The sequence below is a fragment of the Grampus griseus genome (genome assembly GCF_964374135.1).
Source record: "Grampus griseus genome assembly, chromosome: 4".
NCBI classification, from domain to species: Eukaryota; Metazoa; Chordata; class Mammalia; order Artiodactyla; family Delphinidae; genus Grampus; species Grampus griseus.
Window position 1 is genome coordinate 69,828,983 of NC_138997.1, and position 22,628 is coordinate 69,851,610.

General features: G+C 43.3%; 1 protein-coding gene across 1 annotated transcript; it reads right to left on the reverse strand.

Annotated features, from left to right (window-relative positions):
* Positions 1–1,535: 1,535 nt before the first annotated feature.
* Positions 1,536–18,628, reverse strand: SRD5A3 (steroid 5 alpha-reductase 3). Its single transcript, XM_082653136.1, has 5 exons — positions 18,346–18,628; positions 10,924–11,066; positions 8,927–9,124; positions 5,410–5,544; positions 1,536–4,344 (listed from the first exon to the last, which is right to left on the reverse strand). Exons 1-5 carry the CDS (start codon positions 18,564–18,566, stop codon positions 4,085–4,087), a joined length of 957 nt encoding a protein of 318 aa, XP_082509262.1. The 5' UTR covers positions 18,567–18,628; the 3' UTR covers positions 1,536–4,084.
* Positions 18,629–22,628: the final 4,000 nt, after the last annotated feature.

Sequence of the window (22,628 nt, forward strand, 5' to 3'; positions counted from 1 at the left end):
CATCTTACTAGTTCCTTCATTATGAGTTCAATAAAATCTTTGGCATGTGCTCATTTTATATTTGTGTGAGAATCATGATTATACATCCTCTTTTAAAAAGAAAGTATCCTTCAACAGTAACGAGGGCAGACAACATAAATGGGCAAATGCTTAGGTGGGTGGAGGCAGTGGTGGTAACGGTGGAAGCTGTCTTCCAGCGGCTTCATTTTCCTGAGGACAGGGATGTGACACAGTCAGCAGAATGGGAGAGTGAATGGACTGGGGAAGTTTAGTACGACTGCAGCAGTGAACACCACTTGAGGTTAACGGCCATGAATTCGAAGGGGGATGTTGGTGGACTGTATTTCTCCAGCCATAGTTCAGTTGCATAGGTGCACCCACCAAGGAGGGAGGGTTGAATTTAACCAGGGGTGTGCCTTGGTTAAACCACCAGGAAGCAGCAATGTGGGGCGGCAAGAGAATTGGGGATATATACAAAGAATGATTAGAGTGATTCACTTAAGCAGGGTAAGGAGATATGACTTAGAAAAGGTGAAGGACTACGTTCTATTGACAGACTGGAGGTCCCAATGGGGTGGAAAGACTTGGAGTTGCTGTACTAGAACAATAAGCTGGGAAGACAGGAGCTGGTAATCAGAGAAGCAAAATATTCTCTCTACTTGGGGCCAGCATCCTAGCATCTGGACAGACATTCTACTGTTTGAGGGTCACTTACCTGTTAACCACGAGACTCCTCTTTTAGTGTGTGGAAGCAGAGATGTTTTGCATAGAGTGCTTACTTCCCCTTCTCCTAGTTTAATTCTTATGGTCTTTCTCAATGAGATGATTCCATGAAATCAAGTTTTGTTTTCTTCAAGAGTGAACAGAATCTGCAGACAGACAGGCAGCACGATGAGCAGGGTCTCTCTGGAAGGTTGTGCAGTCTGCGCACTGCACAAAGGACCGCAAGCTAAAGGGTGAGTGGGCTGAGATCCAGCTCAAGCTCCGCTCACTGAGCTGCAGTCCTATCACCAGCTGCCTTTTGTGTCCACAAAGGTTCATGCCTTGCTCTTGTGGGGATGTTCTAGAGTAACGACTTACCTAATTCACAGAAAGACGCTATGTAGACCAAGGAGCCCTGACAAAAAATGCACATGTGCTATGAGGCTTTTACCCAGAGGGCTAGGCTCAGGAGGCAGATATGTCTTTCTGTAGAGAAATCTCTTGTGTTCTTTTGTCCTCTAAGCATTTCAAGTGTTCAGTCTTTTTGAAGGAAGAGACCTGATATTATGTGCATAGAGTAGCTCTCTGTTTCCCCCAAACCAATACATGGCTTTCTAGATCATTGGTATTTGAGAAAAAGGATGAAGTATGCATCACGTGAATTACTTAGGGATCACTGCCACCTCCACTGTTTCTTGTCCATTTATCAGAAAAATCTTAGACTAATGTAAGACACTGATAAAAATCCGCTGAATATTTTTTTTTTCTGATAAGCAATGTAAGCGAGTGGGCAGAAATTGCTTAGATAGGTGTAAAAAATTTCTACTTGCTCATTTACTATTTTAAGACCTTTAATACAACAGTTCATTTTGAGATATGTTACTTATCAATGGTCTTTGAATTTTCAGGTAACTTCAGTTATGCAAATGTTTACAGTCTCCTTAAACTACCCATTAAGCTTCATATAAAAGTACCGGCAAAGGCTTTTTTTTGGGATAGGAATTCTAGCAATAACCACTCATTGAATTAAAAACACAATACAGAACAAAGCTTTGTGGAGACAAAATAATCCATGCTACTGAAAGCAAATGTTAGTATAGAGGATGAGCTACAACTTGGAGACTTAAAAACAAAGGTTATTTTCAGTACACTTTTCTATTCAGTAGCTAATCCAGGGAATGCTGTCATGAGGTAGTTCAGTAACATTTTCCCGAACTTAATAGTAACAGAGAATAAAAGAGTAAAGCTATTCAACTAAGCCAATAGGAAAATCAAGAATCTCCAGCCCCAAGCTATTTCTGGATTATCCATGTGAAGAATCTGCAGACTCTCTCTGGTGTTCTCCCTTTAGGCACATGGACTATTTTTACCAGCACAAATAGCAACGTTGACTGTGATCTTGCAAGCACAATTCTCAATTATTCTCCACGGCTGAGCTTTCGCCAAAGACCACACAACTTTGTTCGGAGCCTCTTTGAGGACATCACTACTTCCTTTTCTGTCTTCACCTAGAAATGCAATGTTTGGGCAAGGAAGGGGGAGGGAGAGTAGAAGACAGGAGAAGCATGAGAAGGATGGCAAGAACATGGGGAGCACAGAGCTGACTGGGAACCCTCTCTCAGGGCCCGACAGGCTTCTTCACAGGGAATGCTCATTATTTTACTTAAAAGTACAATGAAATTCCAGAACAGCAGACAAATTCCTAGTCTAACCTAGTATAAAACCGTATGCTAAAGCAAAATACATTTTTCTGCCCAAATAATATTCTAAAATTATTTATGCCATTTGTGTGGCAATTAAGGCCAAAATGCAATATGCTTTACATTTCTGGTGTAGAAGGTTTTGTTCCTGAGTCCCGGTCCTGAGGATGGCAAATCTAAATGATAAATGAAATGACTATGTCATTTATTAGATGGAATAGCTGATGGAAATGGTATTTGATTATTGGGGAGAAAATGTTACTTCAGAAATCTAAGCACTTTAGAAAATGTGCTGATGTACATATATTGAAAGTTGGGTTAAAAAGAATCTGTTTACCAGCCTCGGTTTACTACTCCAGAGATGCAGGTTGGGAGGATATTCTTAGACTGTGCCTTCCATGCATGTCTGGTTAATAATGAGGTGCTTTCCCCCATAGCATGGCACATCTTAGTGCAAAACTTTAGTACCTAGTAGACTATAAGAAGATATCTGTATAAAAGAAATAAAGTTAATACCTCAGCCAGTAAGCCAGTAAATCTTATGCTGCACGAATGTGCAGTTTTTTACTGCGTTGCTCAGGCTATAGTATTATTTTCTACTTTCACACCATGCAGTTATATCCACTTGATTTAATCATGGATATTTTCTTTAACATAAGCTATCTTAAGTGCAAATTTCATTTTTAAATATCTTCAGATTCATTCTATTAGTTAAAATACACTCAGGCAGACATTAATCCAATTTGAATAACTACATATGAATGAGGCTACAGCACTATCCAATACCGGGAGCAAGTCAGTTCCACTCATGAGGGCTTTTTATTCATAAATATAAAAATATTTTATTTCAGATGCTTACACTTTTAAGGTACTCCCTAGAAAGGGATGTCAAAAAAATATTAAATAAAAGAGGTTTCAAACTTTGTTAGGCTATGATTTGAGGGGGAAATGACTATTGATGGTTACATAGCTGGAAATCTTTGTGGTAATAAGTATAAGCTAACTTCAATCAACTCACTTTTCCCAGAATCCATTGGTGTGAAATTATACATTGTTGTTATTTTCAAAGGCTATTCAGCTTTGACTGATATGCAACAAGCAGTTACTGAGCATCTGCTATATTGCTTATTGTGTAGTCTAGTTAATTTGTCTGTAGCAAAAACAAAGCCACAGATGACCTTATCTCCTCCACTGTGTGTGTGTTTGTTTGAAGCTGTTTGTATATTCTTGATTAGTCTGTTTTTGAAGCAGCTTGGAAAAGTCTCATCTACTTTTTAGCATTTGGTTGCTTTTATAAAGCGTCTTAGAAAGCAGACATAGCACTCCCAGGTCTGCCAGAAGTATTTCTTCTCTGAAGACTCAATTTCTTCCATTGTTTAAAAAAATTTTATTTATTTTGCCACGCTGAGCAGCAAGTGAGATCTTAGTTCCCCAACCAGGGATCGAACCCATGCCCTCTGCAGTGGAAGTGCGGAGCCTTAACCATTGGACTGCCAAGGAAGTCCCAAGACTCATTTTCTTGAGTGGTATTGCTTTGCTCATGCACTGAAGACTTCTGGTAACAGAAATGGACCAGAGAGTTTTAAACAGTTCTACAGAAATTGTACTTTGGTCTCTAGACTTTGTTGTCCTTGGGAATTGGAACTGTCACCTGGTGTGCCTTCCTTATAACTGAGATTATCTTAAAACAGAAATGGTAGGAAAGCTTTCCTGTGCTTCGGGTAGGAGACGAATTTGCTTTTGTAGAATTTGTGGCTGAGGAAAGCTGACAGGGCCTGGCTGAAGAAGACATATGTTACCACGAGCCACCAAGTTAAGTTGTGGAAACCAAAGGTGACAGCCATGGAAATGTAGATCATCAGCTCTGCCAGGTAGTTAGGGGAAGAAACGTATTCAAACCAGTCTCCAAAAGGGATTCGGTGGTTACAGTGAATGACCACTCCTGAAATGGAAAAAGAAGATACCCTGAACATTTGAAGTTGCCAAAACGAAGTTTTACCACTTCACCCTCCAAATAATTTATAAAACTCATTTAGAAAAAGGTGTCACAGACCTGTACAAACCACCATCCTGTCACACCTCCATTGTCATTCTACTACATATTAAAAAGTCACATGCTGAGGTTGTACTAACAACTGTAAATACATTTCTCCAACAATCCTCCAAGCTATTAAGAACTCAGACACCAGAGTCAGACTGCATGAGTTCAAATCCTAGCTCTGCCACTTACAAGCTGTGTAACTTTAGATAAGTTGCTTAACCTCTCTGTGCCTCTCTTTCCTCATCTATAAAATGAGGATAAGACTGTACCCGCCTAAAGCGAGTTCTGTGGAGTTACATATAAAGCACTCAGAACAGGGCCAGCACAAAATAAGCACTTGATAAACGCTGAATAGTACTATTCCATTTTTAATATTTCAAAAAGTCTAATAAAAACTGTAACTGTGATAAGTCAACACAAGTTAACTAAAGAGTCAAGGTTTTTTTGCTTTAGCTGGAATGATACTAACTTGGCACAGTAATACTAGGGCTCACATGCTGGTTAGACACATATATGCAGTGTAGGCCCCAAAATGTGGACACAGAATAGAGTTGCAGAATGTCAGGGCTAGATGGTGTCAGGGAGGTCTTTCAGTAAAATGCTCTCATTTTACAGATGGGAAGATCAAGACCCAGAGAGTCTTGTCAAAAATGAGCATTGGAGGGCTTCCCTGGTAGTGCAATGGTTGAGAGTCCGCCTGCCGATGCAGGGGACGCGGGTTCATGCCCCGGTCCGGGAAGATCCCACATGCCGCGGAGCGGCCGGGCCCGTGAGCCATGGCCGCTGAGCCTGCGCGGAGCCTGTGCTCCGCAATGGGAGAGGCCCGCGTACCGCAAGAAAAAAAAAAAAAGAGCATTTGATAGATTAGTCAACTAATTAGGGCAGGAAAGAAAAGAGAGAAGTAATATGTACACCTAACTTCTGAGGGCTAAAATCCACATGCAGTGGTTCTAAAAGATATCTCACCTGCTTTATTTTTCCTGAGATTTCCGAGAATGACATGACACTTATACTGATGGACAGATGACCAGATGAACATCATCATTCCGAGGATATGGAACCACCGAGCTTGCATCAAGAGATTTTTCCCTATCACGTAGACTACAGAAATAAGAATTATCTTATTAGCCAACTCTGCAAAATTTCAGAGGCTCAGAGCATTAAAAAAATCATATAATCAGTAGAACACCATTACCTACTTATTCTGTTCTTCACGACTGGAAAATCATCCTGTTATAATTTCCCAAGTACAGAGGGGAGAACAGCATCCCTGTGGATGAGGGAGGTGTGCTCCTCAGCCAGGGGCAGCTTCAGGGGCCCCTGGCAGAGAATTCCATATCAACACATTCTCTTGCTCCTTCTTCAAGTGCTTCAAGCACAGGGGTCAGCTCTGTCTCCCACTCTTGTGATGCACTCTTGTGTGGTGAGACTACTTAGCATTTTTATTTCTAAGCCTGGTTTTATGTCCTCTTTCTTACAGTCCGTCAGAAAAACACTTCCTAAAGGATCTCATCCCAAGCCATTTCTAAGGAAACCTTTAACGCTGACTTGACTGGCTCTGGCCAGTGAAGAAAATCACTGGAAGTAAAGGCTAACAGTGGAACTTCTCAAAAAGAGGAGAAATGGAAACTGCAAGATAAAGACCAAAACAGTATCCCTTTCTGATTAGAGAGAATCTAGTCAGAGAGATTTCGTTTCAGGAGTAGAAACACTCAAAAGTTTCATCTTCTTTCTTCTCCAGCTACCAAGAAGACGTGAAGAATGCAGGTTTTCTAAGGACTGGCATTAGAAAAACAAATTAAGGACTTCCCTATGTTCAGCAGGAAGCAGTGAGGCTAGTCAGGGATTTGACTGAAAAAACAAAGCTGTCCATTGACAACGGGGAAGAGCCGGAGGCTCTGCAGCCAAGAGGGAGCCCCTACAAAGTTGATTCAGGTAGGAGAACCAAGGGTCAAGCTATTCCATATGGGTACCTGGAGGCAGGACTCAGCTGATGACAGCTAATGACTAATGACAGTCCACCAAAATCTAATTGTGTTAATTTCTTTTAAAAACTTGCTTTCTCTAAACAATCTACCATAGTCTCTTAATGTTGACTAAGTTTAGCCATTTAACTAAATAGTTATATTTTTATAAGTTAAAAATAAGCAGAATATGAAAAATAGTTTTAAATCAGAGGGCTATAAGAGCAAGTCACCACAGGATTAAAAGTTGAAGCAAGTGTCTGAGAGTTCATGTTACAGCCAAGTCACCTACTCTAAAGGCAGAGAAATTACCTATGAGAGAAAAAAAAATTTTAAGAGGAAGTTTTGATACAGGAAAGGGGAGGCAGGAGGAAGGCTATTTACTGAGAGTCTAATCTGTGTAGTATTTAGTTATTCATTTATTCATTCGTTCCTTATTGAGTGTCTACTGAGTGTGGCATCTCTCACAAGGGATAAAGCAGTGGGTAAGTCAGGTGAGGTCCCAGTCCTCATGAACTCACACTCTAGTAGCAAGAGATGAAACAAGTAAAAAAATCAATGACCAAGATAATTTAAGGTACAGATGGTACTCTGAAGAAAAAACAACAGAACAATGTAATGGAGAGTGACTGGGGGTGGACCCTCTAGACTCTGAAGGCAAGGAGATGTGAAGATATGGGTAGTTTACAGATACACTTTCTTTCCACTTTCACAAGAACCCTCTGAAATCAGTATATGTCCCTAATTCCAGATGAAGGTTCTGAGGCTCTGAGATGTTAATAAGCCAGAATTCAGACTCAGGCCCATCTGACGCCCAAGCCCCTGTCATTTCTATCAGACTCTGCAGCTGGCAAATGCCCCAGTGTTCTCTTCCAATGAATTCCTGAAACCAGTCCTCCCCATACTGTCCCAGATGATCTCTTGAAGGACAGGTAAGTGAAACACAAGTTTCAGAAAACTTCAGAAAGGAGTGTCTACAAGCTATTTTGTGGGTGTCTCAGCAGCCTTTCCTTGACTTCTCATACAGGAAGGAAGGTGGAAGTTGGGGTCCAGCCAGCAGAGGAAACTCCAGGAGAGATATGTAATGCTAACAGACTGCAAACTAGTGGGTTACCAAAGTGCTTTGGAAAGCTCCTTTGGGTAAAAACCTCGGACTGTTCTCCAGGAATGACGGCTCAAACCATGACATGGGAGGCACAAGGATGCCACAGCCAAAAGCTCAGGGAGGAAAAACTGACTTACGTTCAGAGAAATTAGATGGAGAGATGCTAACTGAGTGGCTGGAGCCAATAAACAACTCAGGAATTGAGAAAGAGCGTCAATAAGTCATACTTTAAAATCGTTCCTTGCGCCATGGAGGCCACGGGCTGTCCTACAGCAACAGAGAGAGAGGCCAATCAAGGGGCACTTGACACTGAAATCAAACCTGAGGAGAGAGCTCATTCACTGAGTACTGGAAATATCCAGACCATGGGCTCAATTTACAAGGAGGGATAGGGCAGCTTTAGGAAACAGGGAGACTTGGGCTTAGAGAAAACAGCTGTGAAGGACCTACCCTAGAGCGTGTGGGTTGACGGATACCAAGGATGCGAGATGAAGTTAAGCTCAGCACTAGAAAACTCATTTCCATCACCCAAAATGACTTGAATTCTTTATGATAAGCATGCACTGTGTTTACAAAAACCATGGTCAGATATGTCAGATATCCAATCCTCCCTCTCCCCCATCCCCCAAATCACATTTCATTTCCTCCTCATAAACAAGGTCATGATTTTGCTTCCCTCTTCCTGGCTAGTGAGAGCTCAGAAGTGTTAAGGCACAATTTTGATTTACCACAGTGCTCTTTTGTCCTCTCCGCTCAGGCTGCCTCACTTGAAATAAGCTTTGTTACAACGGGAACAATCACAAGAACGAGATGGCAACAAAATGGCTCCCTACCTCCTCTTCAAATCCCAACTATTCACCATGAGCTCAGGCCACCCTTTCCTCCTCTGGTATTCCATGATTTCACCCTGCACAACAACTTTCCCTTCCCCACCCTCATCCCTCACCCCTCCACCCCTGGATGATGAGGCTTTGGTGAGGCAGCTTGGCTTGCTGACCCTTTCTCCTGTTCCAGTGTGTTCCCCTGCTTTCTGTTCTACTCTTGACCACACTGCCTCTTCCTTTCCAGACTAACTCCACAGAAGTTCACTGACTTCAATCCCACTGATGGAAACCCCACATCCCACTTCTTCATCCCTAAACCAGGCCTCCTGAAGACTTTGCACTTTATTCTCTTTACTGAAGGCATTGCTGCTTACATTGGTGTCTCTCAGGTTTTAGCAGTTATGGTTGTGATGTGCATCTGCTAGGCACCCTTGGGCATGCTGACTTTTTAAAGCTACAATTAGAGCCCAAACTCCTCAAATGCGAAGTGAACTCCTACTTTCTAACTTCCATAATGCTTGGTGGAATGCTTCACCCGGAGTCCCTCATATACCCAGTGACTCAGCTGACAGACCCCAGCAACCACTCACCATTCCTGCCGTCCATTGGCACTTGGCTCAACACAGTTAGGCCAACAAGGACATAGTAGACAAGTCCAAAACAGTACTGCACGACGTGAATCATGGCATTGGAGAAGACACTGACATAGAAGCACTCGAAGAGTCTTCGTAGGCTGTGTAGCCACAGAAACACTAGCACTAAGAACGCAGACAGCACGAGCTCACCCCCTACAATTCAGAATGGAACACACTCAGCATCTCTCTCTCCAGGACTAATCCAAAGTTATGATTTCCCCTACTGTTAAACAGGGTATTAAACAAGATCAGAGCTTGGAAGGGGCCCTAGATATCATCCAGCCTAACACCTCCTTTGTTTGGCAATGAGGGAGTGAGCCAAGTGAAGTCAAGGCATTTGGCTCAAGGTTACACAGTAAGCTGGTGACAGAGCTGAGACAGACTCGGGTCTCCTGACTCTACGCTGTGATGTGAAAGCCTTCTGGGTTACATGGCTGTGAAGGGATCCATGCTCTCAGAACCCAAACTCCATGGTCTCTGGTCCCTGGCACTAATCCCCATCTGAAGATAGTCAGGAAGAGTTCCTGGATGACCTCTGAGCAAGGACTCCTGGTGGGATCCCTGAGGTCAGTGGGGAGAAGAGACACAGGCATATACAGAAGCAGAAAGGGGGATGGGAACAGAGACAGGAAGAGTTATGCATTTCTTTCTGTATTAAAAAAAAAAAAGAAATTATACTTTTGGGGGACTGTGAGACTTGAGATCTATCTTCCTATCTGCCTCTCAGCCCTCTGCCTCAAGAGAAGTCAGAAGAAATTCTGGTTTTTAAAATGACATAAAATCTAGATGTTTTTTAAAAATGTTATCACACACATCATAAAAATACAATAAGGACACAGCCTAATGAATTTTTGCAAAGTACACCAGCCCATCCCACCCATACGACCAGCCCCTACATCAAGAAACAGAACACAACCAGCACCTCGTGCTCCCCTCCAGGCACTGCCCGTCCCCGCACCCTCCCACGGGTACGCTCTATGGAGACTTCTATCACACAGATTGGCTTTGCCTGCTTTTCTCATTTAAATATAGTGAAACCTAGTTCTAACTCTTCAGGAATAGGATAAAACAAACAACCAAATACAACTCCTCACAACCACCCTTCAAATATCAGAACCCAGCCAGCCCCCCAGTAAGCAAATGAAGAGGTAAAGTTTTAATGGGTGAAGTGGGATTCACCGAGGTATCTTCCCCTCCCAAGTAGGATCTGCATAGCTTTTTCTTTCCGTCATCTTTTGCAACAAGTTCCTCTGGTTATACAGAAAAGGACTGTTCCTAGGAAGCCAGCGGTTTGGCTGCTGGAACAAAGGACAGAGATAGCACCAGAACAATTTGTTTCTAATTCTGCCCCTCTCCTGATGCCTGATATTAATTGAGGCCACTTTATGGTTTTCACCTTCAATTCCTTACCTTTTAAATTGCTCTGTGTATCCTTTATTCAAGGCACAGTGAGGCAAATTTAAATGCTATTTTGTAATTATCTGATCAACAACTATTTACAGTCAATTTTTTTTATACAACCAAAGCCTCACAGCATAACAAACATTTTTAACCTGTGATCAAAAAGTAATTTTCTATCAAATTTCTGGAGTCCAGAGGCATGATTGTGGTTGGAACTATATATATGATAAATGTTTCAAGGCAAACCTGAGGGATCCTAAAGTACTAAAAATATCAGAGGGAGAACAGCCAGTCCTGTTCAGCACAGCACTTGCTGGGAGATCAGGGATGAAGAGCTGACTCTCAGCTCTGCCATGATCTCAGTGAAGGACTTGGGGCCTTCCCCTTGGCCATCTGGCTGTGATCCACGCGGAACCCTTTCTGCCCCACCCTTCACTTCCCAGCCCTGCCAAGAAGCTGAGAGTGGCTATGAAATACCGAGAACACCTCCCTGCAGGCAGGAGAGACAGGAACAGGATACAACGGTTGGTATTAGCCAGAGGAGTTGTTACCTCGGAATTGCGCAGCCCCAAGAATTCTGAGTAAATGATGAAGCCAGTTTGGAAAAGGTGCTCCCACAAACAGAGACTGAGTAAGGCTCCAAAGCAGGAAGCCATTCCACAGCACTGAGATGATATAGAAGTGAGAAAAATACCTGCGGAGGGAAAACAAGTTAGGTAATAATCAGAGTGGATCCACTTTAAGCCTTTATACAGGAAGACTATTTTTAGTTTCCCTATCCTCTTTCCTCCATTCCGCAAGTATAGCTTTGCTTTTTTAATAGAACCTGAATCCTACAGATGTTCAGATTTTTGAAATTTCCTTTCAAATGATGGGACTGGTTAACTAATAAGAAAAAGAGGCTTCCTAAAGTCAACAAGAACATGAATGACCTTGTTAAACTTAGATGTAGGGTTAATTAGCTCTCTCTTATCTTCAGGTAACAGGATTGGGCTCAAACTCAAAAATAGGGGCCCCAGGGCCTGGCAGAGACAGCCTAGATTGTGCTAACACTAGCCAAATCTGTGGAAGATTTCTAAATCTCGAGTGATATTGCTGCAATAGCCGTACAACTGTTACACAAGATTTGCACAATCACAGGTTCTCAGGGTTGCAAGAAACCTTAAAGGTCTTCTGATTCAGTGTTTTCTTAAATTGTGTTGATCTAAATTACTTTTATAATAACATGACAAATATTAACTCATAAAACTAGCTATCAACTCCTGATGGGTACCGCTCTCATACAAATACAATACATATTTTGCAATCATGACAGTAACGAATGAAATAAATAAAACCACAAAACCAATAAAAGTTGAAATTAGTAATTAGCAATGTCAATTTAACATGAAAGATTATGCTGGTTTGCTGCAAAGGAATCACCTAATATGGCACCAGGGCCTAACATGCTTTTTTGAGGTCTCTTTACCTATACCTCTACTATTTTTCTCTAATCAAATCAATGCAAAATCTTTCTGACACTGCAGGGTGCCTGGAGGTCACCTGGCCTTCCCTGGTCTTCAATGCATCACATCTATATTAAGCCCTCCTTCTTGTCTCATTTATCTGTGATGCAGTAAGACAGCCTGGAGTCAATAGGATTACACATAGATTCAGGGACTCCTCTTCCAGTTGATTCAGAGTATGCTTGTATGTACCAGACCTCACAGTCCCCCAGACTATGCCCACAACCCGTCTGACAAACACTGATCTAAGCTGACCATTCCATAGCAACCCACTTATTCTCCCCACTACTGTTACAAATTCTATCACCAGATCTGTCCTCTCTGAGATGTCCTGTTATTCTGGATTCAGATCTTCTCTAGGCTCAAGAGCTTAGTTTCCTGCAAAGTTCATGCATGAGTGTCAAGTCCACCCCCTCGTCCCCACCCCTGGGCCCCTGGCCTTTGGTTGCCTCCCAGGGTCTTCCGTAAGACACACTTCCTAGAACTGAGCCCAGGTCTGGTCTGAGCCAGCAGAGCAGAATGGCAGCTGCAAGGTGCTCTGCAGGCTCCCATGGAAAGGGGAGGGGCCAGCTTCTGAGGAGCAACTTTCAGCCGCTTTACCTACTTCATGTTTTCAAAACAATTTACTGAGCACTTAGAACATGCTAGGTGATGTTCTTGGAGCTGGAGACGCAGCAGGGAGCAAACTGAGCAGGTGGCTGCCGTGATGAAGTTTATCTTTCGGCAGACAGTCAGCAAATGAACCTGTAGACATCTAGCCCAGTGCTGGGTGAGGGAACAGAGACGGTGCAGAGGGGAGGCCATTCTGGGTGAGTGGTCAAGGATGGCCTCTCTGGAAGTGACACTTGGCTAGAATGAATAACCTTTGTGAATTTCTGAGCAAATAATGTTCTAGGGAGAGGAAACAACCACCACGAAGGCCCTGAGGCACAACAAAGGACACATGTGTGGAGGGTGCTAGGGCATGAAAAGCAAGGGCAGACCCTACAGGGCCCTGTAAGGACACTGGCTTTTTTTTTTTTTTTTTTTTTTTTCCAGTACGCAGGCCTCTCACTGTTGTGGCCTCTCCCGTTGCGGAGCACAGGCTCCGGACGCGCAGCCTCAGCGGCTATGGTCCACGGGCCCAGCTGCTCTGAGGCATGTGGGATCTTCCCGGACCGTGTCCCCTGCATCAGCAGGCGGACTCTCAACCACTGTGCCACCAGGGAAGCCCAGGACACTGGCTTTTAAGTGGGATGGGAAGGCATCTGAACACAGCAACCTGAAGTAATACTTTATGTTTTAAAAATCCTTCTGGCTGATGGAAAAGTTCTGGAGATGATGACAGTGGTGATGGCTGCACAACAATGTGAATGTACTTAAAGCCAATGAGCTGTACACGCAAAAAGGGTTAAAGTGGAAAATGGTATGTCATGTATATTATATCACAATCAAAAGAAAAAAAAGAGAGAGAGCATTGTTCATTCATTTTGGTCTTTTTTAAGTTAAAAAAAATCCCCCTGGTAAGGAAAGAGAATCGTCCAGCTGTGGGGAGACCAGTTAAAGAGTATTTCATTTCATCTTCCCAACAATCCTGTCAAGTTTGCATTATATTTACATGTGGCAGCTGAGAAAACTAAGGCTCAGAAGGTTAAGTTACTTATCCAAGGTCATGCAGTAAGTGGCAGTGTTGGCTCCACACTCAGCCCTGATGACTCTGAAGTTAAAATCACATGGCTGTGCTCCTATTCATGTGATCTAGACTTGCCGGAACCTGCTTTTCCAGCCCTATGTTACATGTACCAATTTATACCAAACCATAAGTCAACCAAATTACTCAAGAATGTTTGATATAAGATGCTAAGCCACATTTTGCTGTGCCCTACTTGTGCCATGGGGTTTTGATTCACAGGCAGATTGTTTTCCTTATTCCTACATTTTGCACATTCTATCTCTTGTTTTGCTTGCCTTATTTCCTGCTACAGGAAACGTGTCCTACTCTTAATTCGTGGTTACATCTGTTTTTTGAAAAGACCCAGCTCTAGCCTCAAAAGCAGATCTGAAAACTCTCCTTCCTTCTCTTCTAGACGCTCTCCCTCTTTTCCCCCCTTGGCACTTTGCTTAACTGAAGTGAACCCCTGGGAGCAGGGATATGGGGACCCTTATGGTAGCTCAGGGCTGGGCACCGAGCAAGCACTCCTCTGACTTAACAAACATTTTGGTGCTTAGTATAAGCCAGGGACTGCTCTAGGCTCTGGGGATACAGCAATGAACACAAAAGACAACAGTTCCTGCCCTCATGGAGCTTATACTCACAGTTACACACAGAAGTAAAATTTACACCATGTCAGTAGGTGATAATTGCTAACAAGAAAACTAAAGCTGGGAAGAGACGAAGAAGTCCTGGGGATGGTAGTATTATACTTTTAAACAGGGTGGGTAGGGCAGGCCTCGTTGAGAAGGTTATACCTGAGCAGAATTATAGGAAGTGAGGGCATAAACCATCTGGCTATTTGGGGGAAGAGCTTTCCAGGTAGAGGAAAGGCCTCTACAGGGCGAAGGCCCTGAGGGGACAGAAAACAAGCAGAGAGACCCAGAAAACTGGATTGGAGCCACACGAGGGGCAAACGATAGGATCTCAGTGAGGTGGTGGGGACAAGACTGTACAGGGTCTTGGGCTCTTCCTGGGAGTGAGCTGGAAGCCACTAGATGGTTCTGGGACAGGAGATATCTGATCTAACACTACTTGCTGATTGCAAGAACTGATCCCAGGACCAGTTAGGGGAGTCATAGGTTTAATTAAGGAAGGAAACTAATGGTTCCTGAGTTCTGACGAGGTGCCTGGCCCTGTGCCACGTGCTTTAACGTCATAACCACCTGTATGAGGAACAGGTGCTATTATGCTAACACTCCAGTCCATACCACCACCTCTTGCCTGGAGCACCCTTAACGGCCTCTTACCCAGTCTTCTCCACACAATGGCTAGTCATCCTCTCAAACATAAATCACATAATGCCATGCCCCCTTCCCCATCCTAAAGCTGCTTTCCACACACTCAGAATAAAATCTAATCTCCACTATGGTCTGTAAGGCCTGCTGTCTGTCCTGGCCTCCCAAAATAAACTCATCTTCTGCCCTGCCCCTTTCTGATCATCCTTTCTAGTGCTGTCATCGGCAACCCCATCTTGCTCATGATCAAGTAACCAGGCTGGATTTCCTCTGAAGCACTTATTACCATCTGAAATTATTTTGCTTGTTTTACAAGATTTGTTTACATATTTACCATTTTACAAAAACAAAGGCTCCAAGGAACCTAGAATAGCTCCTGGCAATAGTAAGTACTCTATAAACAATGGTTAAATAAATGAATGAAAGAGAAGGTACCACATCCAAAGTTACTCTGAGAAAGCAGTCAAGTTAATCAACAAACCAATTAAAGCTAAAACCTTTTCTTTTTTTTGATTCATTCAAAACATTGATCGAGGACCTTATTATCATCAGGCATTGAGCCCGAGATATGGTAACAAACAAGACAAATGTAAACATATGGAGTTTACAGTCTAGAGCAGGGATTCCTGACATTTTTCTTCCATCATGCACTCCTTTGGCAGTCTGGTGAAGGCTACATGCCTAAAAGACATAGGGATAAACGAAACCAATTATGCTGAAATATAGGTAACACAACCACTAAGAAACATTTGTAATATATGTGCTTCTTAATTAATGTATTAAATAACAAGATATAGTGGAGGATAATACAGTATTCTTATAGTGAAAATAATGTTTTGAGGTCTCCTCAATATTTTTAATATAACATTAAAAAACTTGTCACAAAATTGCAGGAATTGCTAATTCTACTGTGGTTTGTTGATTACATTCACCATTAAAGTGCCAAATTTCAGCTAGAGGTTAGTGAAATAAAGATGTAATTTTTTCCAATCCAATTTGCCCCAAATTCTATCCACAGATCCCCTGGACTGCAGGTTAGGACTCCTGAACCCTAGGAGGGAAAGTCTGGATGGTTCTCTTTGTCTCTACAGCTCAATTCAATTGCAATGTTTCTATAACATTTTGAAATATTAGAAACAGAAGTACTTCCATATACACTATGCAAGTCAAGAGCACTGTGACTCACGTTCGAGGTCATGTATTTATTCAGACTTTCTGGGAAATCAAAACTCCAGGAAGGGCTTCCCTGGTGGCACAGTGGTTAAGAATCCACCTGCCAATGCAGGGGACATGGGTTCGAGCCCTGGTTCGGGAAGATTCCACATGCCGTGGAGCAACTAAGCCCATGTGCCACAACTACTGAGCCTGTGCTCTAGAGCCCGCAAGCGACAACTACTGAAGCCCGCAGGCCTAGAGACCGTGCTCCGCAACAAGAGAAGCCATCGCAGTGAGAAGCCTGCGCACCTCAACGAAGAGTAGCCACAACTAGAGAAAGCCTGCCCGCAGCAACGAAGATCCAATGCAGCCAAAAATAAATAAATAAAATAAATAAATTATTTTTAAAAATTAAAAAAACACAAAAAACAAAACTGCAGGAACCAAAAGAAAACAAGAAAAGCAACTATCACCTTAATTAAAAAAAAAAAAAAACTACCAGGCAGGGGTAATGGAATCAACATTCCATGAATTCAATTAAGGTTTAATTCTTTCCTCTTTAGGAAAAAATAATCCCAAACAAATTCACCTAAGCTCTTGGGTGCAGAAACGTGATATACAGCTGCCTATTTCTAAGTGTAAAAATTACAGGCTTATTTTCACCTTTAAGAGTACTACTGAATTCTGAACAAGGAAAAATATTTAAATATAGCATCTAGACATTTTTGCCTTTCATGACTGGCCTGGGTTTGCTGCACCTTCTCTAGTATGAAAAGGAATTTTAGTTTAAATTTAGAAAAAAGACCAAACAAAACACCATGGAAGGGTCCATTCTAGAATTCTGGAAGAAGAAAAACACATAAATTATTTCATAACATAGCAGAAGTTACAAGGAGCCCAAAGAGTACCAATTTTGTAGTAAAGAGTAAGGGAAAGGTACAAAATTTGTTTCTTGGCCGTCAAATATAAGGACAGACCGGAGCAGTAACAGGTAGGGTATGGGAGCCAAAGAGGTAAGTGCTGGGAATGATTTGAAATATGCCCTCTACTCCAGAAACAGTAGTACCTTTTCTAAAATTCAGAAAATAAATTGTTAGAACTCACACTCTCAAAAGAATTTTTTTCTTCACCTTGTAACACTAAAAAAATGACAATCTAGGAATGTTCCTGCTATGAAATAGAAAAGTACTACACTCAAAACCTGATGAAAAATAGGATGACCGGAAACTTTAGCTTACAAAGAGCTTCTAAGAAATAGGAGGTTTAATCACTGTGTGTGAATCGTCTACTTCCTAGAGCCTCATTCCCGTTACATTTCCTCAGAATGACCTAGTGCTCGCTTCTCAGTGTTAATACCTGATGAATATTTCTGCAACAGTCAAAAGTGGGAAGCCAAGTTTATTTAGACTCTTTCTTGTCTGCAGACCTGGGGCACCGCCTATGCGAGGTTTAAGTGAGAACCAAGATGTTTTAATACATCAGAAACCCTATCACATTTCTCCAGATTCCTTCCTAAACGCCAACTTAGGCTGTATCTCCAAGAAAAGCCACTGCTATATTCCTACCGTCTAGCAGTGTTTGGCTGACTCTTCCCGGTAATGTTCTGAATTTAAAGAAAAGCAAACAAAAACCGAAACTATAACAAGCCTTACAATTTCTGAAAGAATTCTATTGAAGTCCTAACGATTTAATCTCTCGTTGAACTTAGTTATGAAATCTGCTGAAAGTCAAATGGGGCTTAGGGACCAGGCTTGCCTAAAATGTGCCATCTTGGGGAACATTTCTCCAGGGGCACCTGCCAAGAGCGGGTAAGGAGCGTCAGTGCGATCGAAGGAGGTGGGCGCCAGTTGGTGACCCGCGTCTCACCCTTCATTCTAACTGTTTAGAGTTGGGAAACAAATACGGGACACAGAGGCGCGAAAGGAGGGCCTGCCTTCATTTTTAGTGAGTTCCGGCGACCTCAAGTTAGCTTATGAGCCCCTAGAGTGCAGGAGAGGGGAAACAGGAGAATTTTCGGAAACTTTAATTTACCGCCTGGTGACCGGGCCTAAATTGGGAAGCGCTGCCATTTACCCCGAAGGAAAGGCTACGTGCGGCCAGAAGTTCACGTTCCTGCACCCCGGAAGGTGCGCGCAGCTCAGCACCCTCGGTGTCGACGGACACTCGCGGCATTCAGCCCCCAGCGCCACGCAGCGGACGCGGGCAGAGCCGGAGGGCGGGCCGGCGTTGCGCCGCGTCGAGGAACCCGCCTGGGCCTCCCGGGCCGGTCCGCGCCGGCCCCGCCAGCCCCGCGCCCACCTCTGCTGCCCCCTGCCGGCTGCTCGAGCGGGGCGCCCCCGGCTCTCCGCGCCTAGGCAGCCAGGACTCGCGCCCGGGCGCGGTTACCTCTTGGGGACATCAAAAGCCCGACAGGCGGCCGGTCGCGACGGCCCCCCTTCCTTGGTTTTTCCATAGCGGATCAGGTCCTGGAAGAGCGCGCAGCCCGGAAGCAGGCCGGACGGCACGAGCTGCAGCAGTAGGGTCAGCAGGAAGGCCGCGGCCAGCGTGAGCCACACGGCACGCAGCGGATTCAGCGCCGAGAGTTCGGCCCCCGCCCAGGGAGACATGGCCGGCGCACCCGGCGTCCGCGCTCCTCGGGCCCTCGCCACCCGTTGGCGGAGAAACAGCCACTCGAGCGCGGCGCGCCGGCCTCAGCCGGGCGGGACGTGGGTGACGCAGCGCAGGGCTGGGTCGCGCTCGGCCCCGCCCAGGACACGCCTCCCGGGAGGAGGCACCGCCCCGCCGCGCGGAATTCTTGGTCTGGGTCTTGCTGGAGCTTGTTGGTCGCTCTATCACTAGTCTGAGTCGGGGTTCCTATATGGAACCCCAGAAATACGACTCAACAGTATGATTTAAAGCAGCGGAACGAACAAGACTACGTCTGCAAGTCTTCACTGCAGCACTGTTTTCATTGGAAAAGTGGAAACAATCCAGAATGTTCCACGTTAAGGTATCTAGCTAAATTATGGTACAATAACATTGGAGTATCATGAATCCATTAACATAATTATGAAGACGGTCGAAACACGGAAAACTGCTTATGATAACTGGAACTGTAGGTTAAGCGAAAAAAAAGACTAAAATATATAGCTATGATTGCGAACAACTATATTAATATGAATGTGTGAATATATGGATGAAGAAGGCGGGACATACAAGAAAATGAATAGTTGTATTAGGATGTTAGGAATGTGTATAATTTAAACACGTAAAGTAGAAAGTCAAGACAATTGCACGTACAAAAATGAAAGTGGTAAAAATTCTATTTTAAAAACTGCAGTCCTCTCCCTACTAGAGTTCCACTTCTTAGAGGCAAAGTTTTTAACACCATCTGCCGTTTCTGATATTTACTCCGTGTAGTGACTGCTATTTTTATTGACTCATCAATTTTAAACAACATTGATTTTCAGTTAGGACAAATGTAAATTTAACTCTTTTAGGTAATTTTTTTAAAGCCTTGAAAATGTCAGTGCTTAAAATATTGTATGCCTCTTATATGACAGGCATCGTTTTGCACACCAAGGACAGAGAGGCTTACAGGACAATGTCCCTGCCCTTCTGGAGCTTAGGTTCTTGAGGTTGGGTGGCAGGTGAGGGGTAGGAGAGGGGAGTGGCCGCCCTTACCCCAGTGTGATACCCTACATTTGTGTTGAATGAGCCACAGGGAACTGGGTAGGAAGGTTATTGTGGCTTGAACAGTCCTTTGGAATGTTAAATGTGCCAGCTTCTTAAGAGTTTTGGTTCTTTGTTCAAGGACACTTCAGCCTTTACCAGTGACTTGAGAAACACGTGATAAAGGTTAGTCAAATTGGCCTTCCAGCTGGGACAATGAGGTCTCTCTGTATGACCTAGGGTTTCATCTGCAGGGGTCACCTCTTCATTGTCTCTTCACTGTTCTTAGGTTAACCCCATAGAAATGCTGCTGGACTTTCTAGAACATCTTTCCAGACAAGCTACCTGGAAGTTCATTGCAGGGATCAAGTTTCCTGAGTGGGAGGTTCTCTTGTAGTTACCTGATCTGGGGAAGGATCACAAAACAATATGTGGGGTGTGTGTGTGTGTGTGTGTGTGTGTGTGTGTGTGTGTGTGTGTGTGTGTGTGTGTGTGTGTGTGTGTGTGTGTGTGTCACAAAACAATATGTGGGGTGTGTGTGTGTGTGTGTGTGTGTGTGTAGTGGAAACAGGAAAGACTGAAGCTGGAGGGAAAAATTATCCCATGTTTTCTGGCTTGAATTTTAGTTAGAGTTCACAGCTCATATTCAGACAAGCCCCCTGTAGAGGGCAGTGGCTGAACAGGAAGCCACAAGTCAAACCCTACTGTAAGCATTTGTAAATGTTGAAATGCTTACTGGAGTGAGTTATTTCAAAAGTGGAAAACCAGGCTAAAGCCTGTTAGACAGATCATCGCCAAGAAGTATCAATCAGTTTTTGTCTTTCTTCATTTAATTACCTGCACTGTATAATCAGCAAACCTCTGGCTTGGCCTGCAGTAAATGACAATGCCGTTTTTCCAGTTGTTCAGGCCAAACCCCTTGAACTCAGCCTTGATTACTCTCTTGCTAAATACAATCTGTCAGCAAATCCTGTTGGCTCTACCTTCAAAATATGAAACGAAAATTCAATCACCTTTGGAGTCAGTGCTTTCCTGAAGGCCCTAGCTAGCTCAATAAATAGGAGAAAGAAATAACAGGTCTACAGACTACAAAGTAAGAAACGAGCTGTTATTATTTGAAGGTAATATGAAACTCCAAGAGAGTCTGCAGATAACATATTAGAACTAATAGAGTTTGGTAAGGTTGGATACAAAAATCAGTTTCTAAATATTGGTCATTTCTATTTCTGAGCAACAAACAGAAAATAAATGCTTTAAAGATAACATTTTCAGTGGCATAAACTTATGTGTCTAGGAATAAATCTAATAAAAGGTATGTAAATCTTCAAAGAAAATAAAATGTTAACTGGTATTAAAGAAGACATATTTAAAGGGAGAGATATACTAAACTCACAGATCAAAAGACTCAATATAGTTAAAATGAAAATTCTCCCCAAGCTGATTATGGAATAAATGTAGTACCAATCAGACCCCAGCTTTTTATGGAACTTAAGAAGCCGATTCTAAAATTTATATGAAAGTAGGAAGGGCTAAAGATAGCTAAGGTACTCTCAAAAATAAAAAAGAGGACTTGCTTCATGAGATAACAAGACCAATACAGAGATGTAGTAATTATGTCAGTATGGTGTGGAAGCAGGGATAGACGAAGAGACAGTGGAGCATAATGGAGAGTCCAGAAACAGAACCTCCTCCCACTTCCCACACTCCCTTTATATTTCTCCATAGCCTTTGCCATGCCATGCCATGCCATGCGCATTCATTTCTTAATTTAGGAAGCACATTTGTACCTCCTGGTACATAGTGTATGCTCAGTAATTATCTGTGGAATGACTGAATGAATGAACAAACTTACTGAGCCTCCACCATGCATAAGGTTTTATACAGTAAACTATGGGGTGGGGTCCACAGGGCCATGATCATAGGCTCCTTGAACAGCATATCAGAGTGAAAACCTGTCTGCTTTGGAGCAGACACACTTGCATTAGACTGACTGCTCCATTACTTACAATCAGCTATGTAACTTACAGTCACCTCTAAAATAGAAGCACAGGGTGTTGTGCAGGTTGAGTGAAATTATGTATGGAAAGCTTTGTACACAGAATAGGTCCTCAACAGGCGTCAACACCTCTGCATTATCCTCATCTGTACATTGGGCACGATACAATCTTCCTTAAGGAGATCCAATAAGATTCTTCCAGATGAAAACACCCCACGCACCACCTGTCACACAGATGTTCAAAAATGCTAATTTCACATACATTTGAAAAACTAACCACAATGAAGAAGAGAAGAAGGACTAAATGGGTGGAGGGGTCATTTCTAACTGGCGTGGTCAGTGAAGTCTTCCTGAAGGAAGCTAGATCTTGAAGGATGGTGAGAGTTCCTAATAAACGAAGAGCCAAAAGGGAACGAGAACCTTTTAGACTAAGGAAATGGCATCAACAAGGTCCTGTTTTGGTGGTGGTGGTGCATCAAATCTCAGTGAAAAAAGTTACCTTTGTTCAGCATTTGCAAGCAGATGCAGCGTTGACATCAGCTGCAAGTGTCTCTGATTTGGTGCCACCGCTTCTCTGGCTACATGATTTGGCTTCCCCTGCTGAACAGAAGACCTAGGTGTACAGCACACTATGTCTGCAGTATTTAGTCAGCAGACAGCGACTGAATTTTAAACAAAGGAGTTACATGATTAGACCTTTCAGTTCATTCTGGCAGCAGGGTGGAGAATGGATGGGATTAGGCTGGGGGCAAGGGTGGGTGAGATGAAAGGCAGGAGAGCAGGTAGAAGCCTTTGTAAAAGTTTTGTTGTGGCCTAAAGGAAAACTGTGCCCGTGGGGTGTGAGGAGTGAATGCTTCTGAGACATGTGTGGTTTGCTGCTTTTCCTTCCCAGCCTGAATTCATGCTCTATTGGTGCTTTTTTTTCTTTTTTTTAATAAATTTATTTTATTTGTTTATTTTTGGCCGCGTTGGGTCTTCACTGCTGCACGCGGCCCTCTCCAGTTGCGCAGAGCGGGGACTG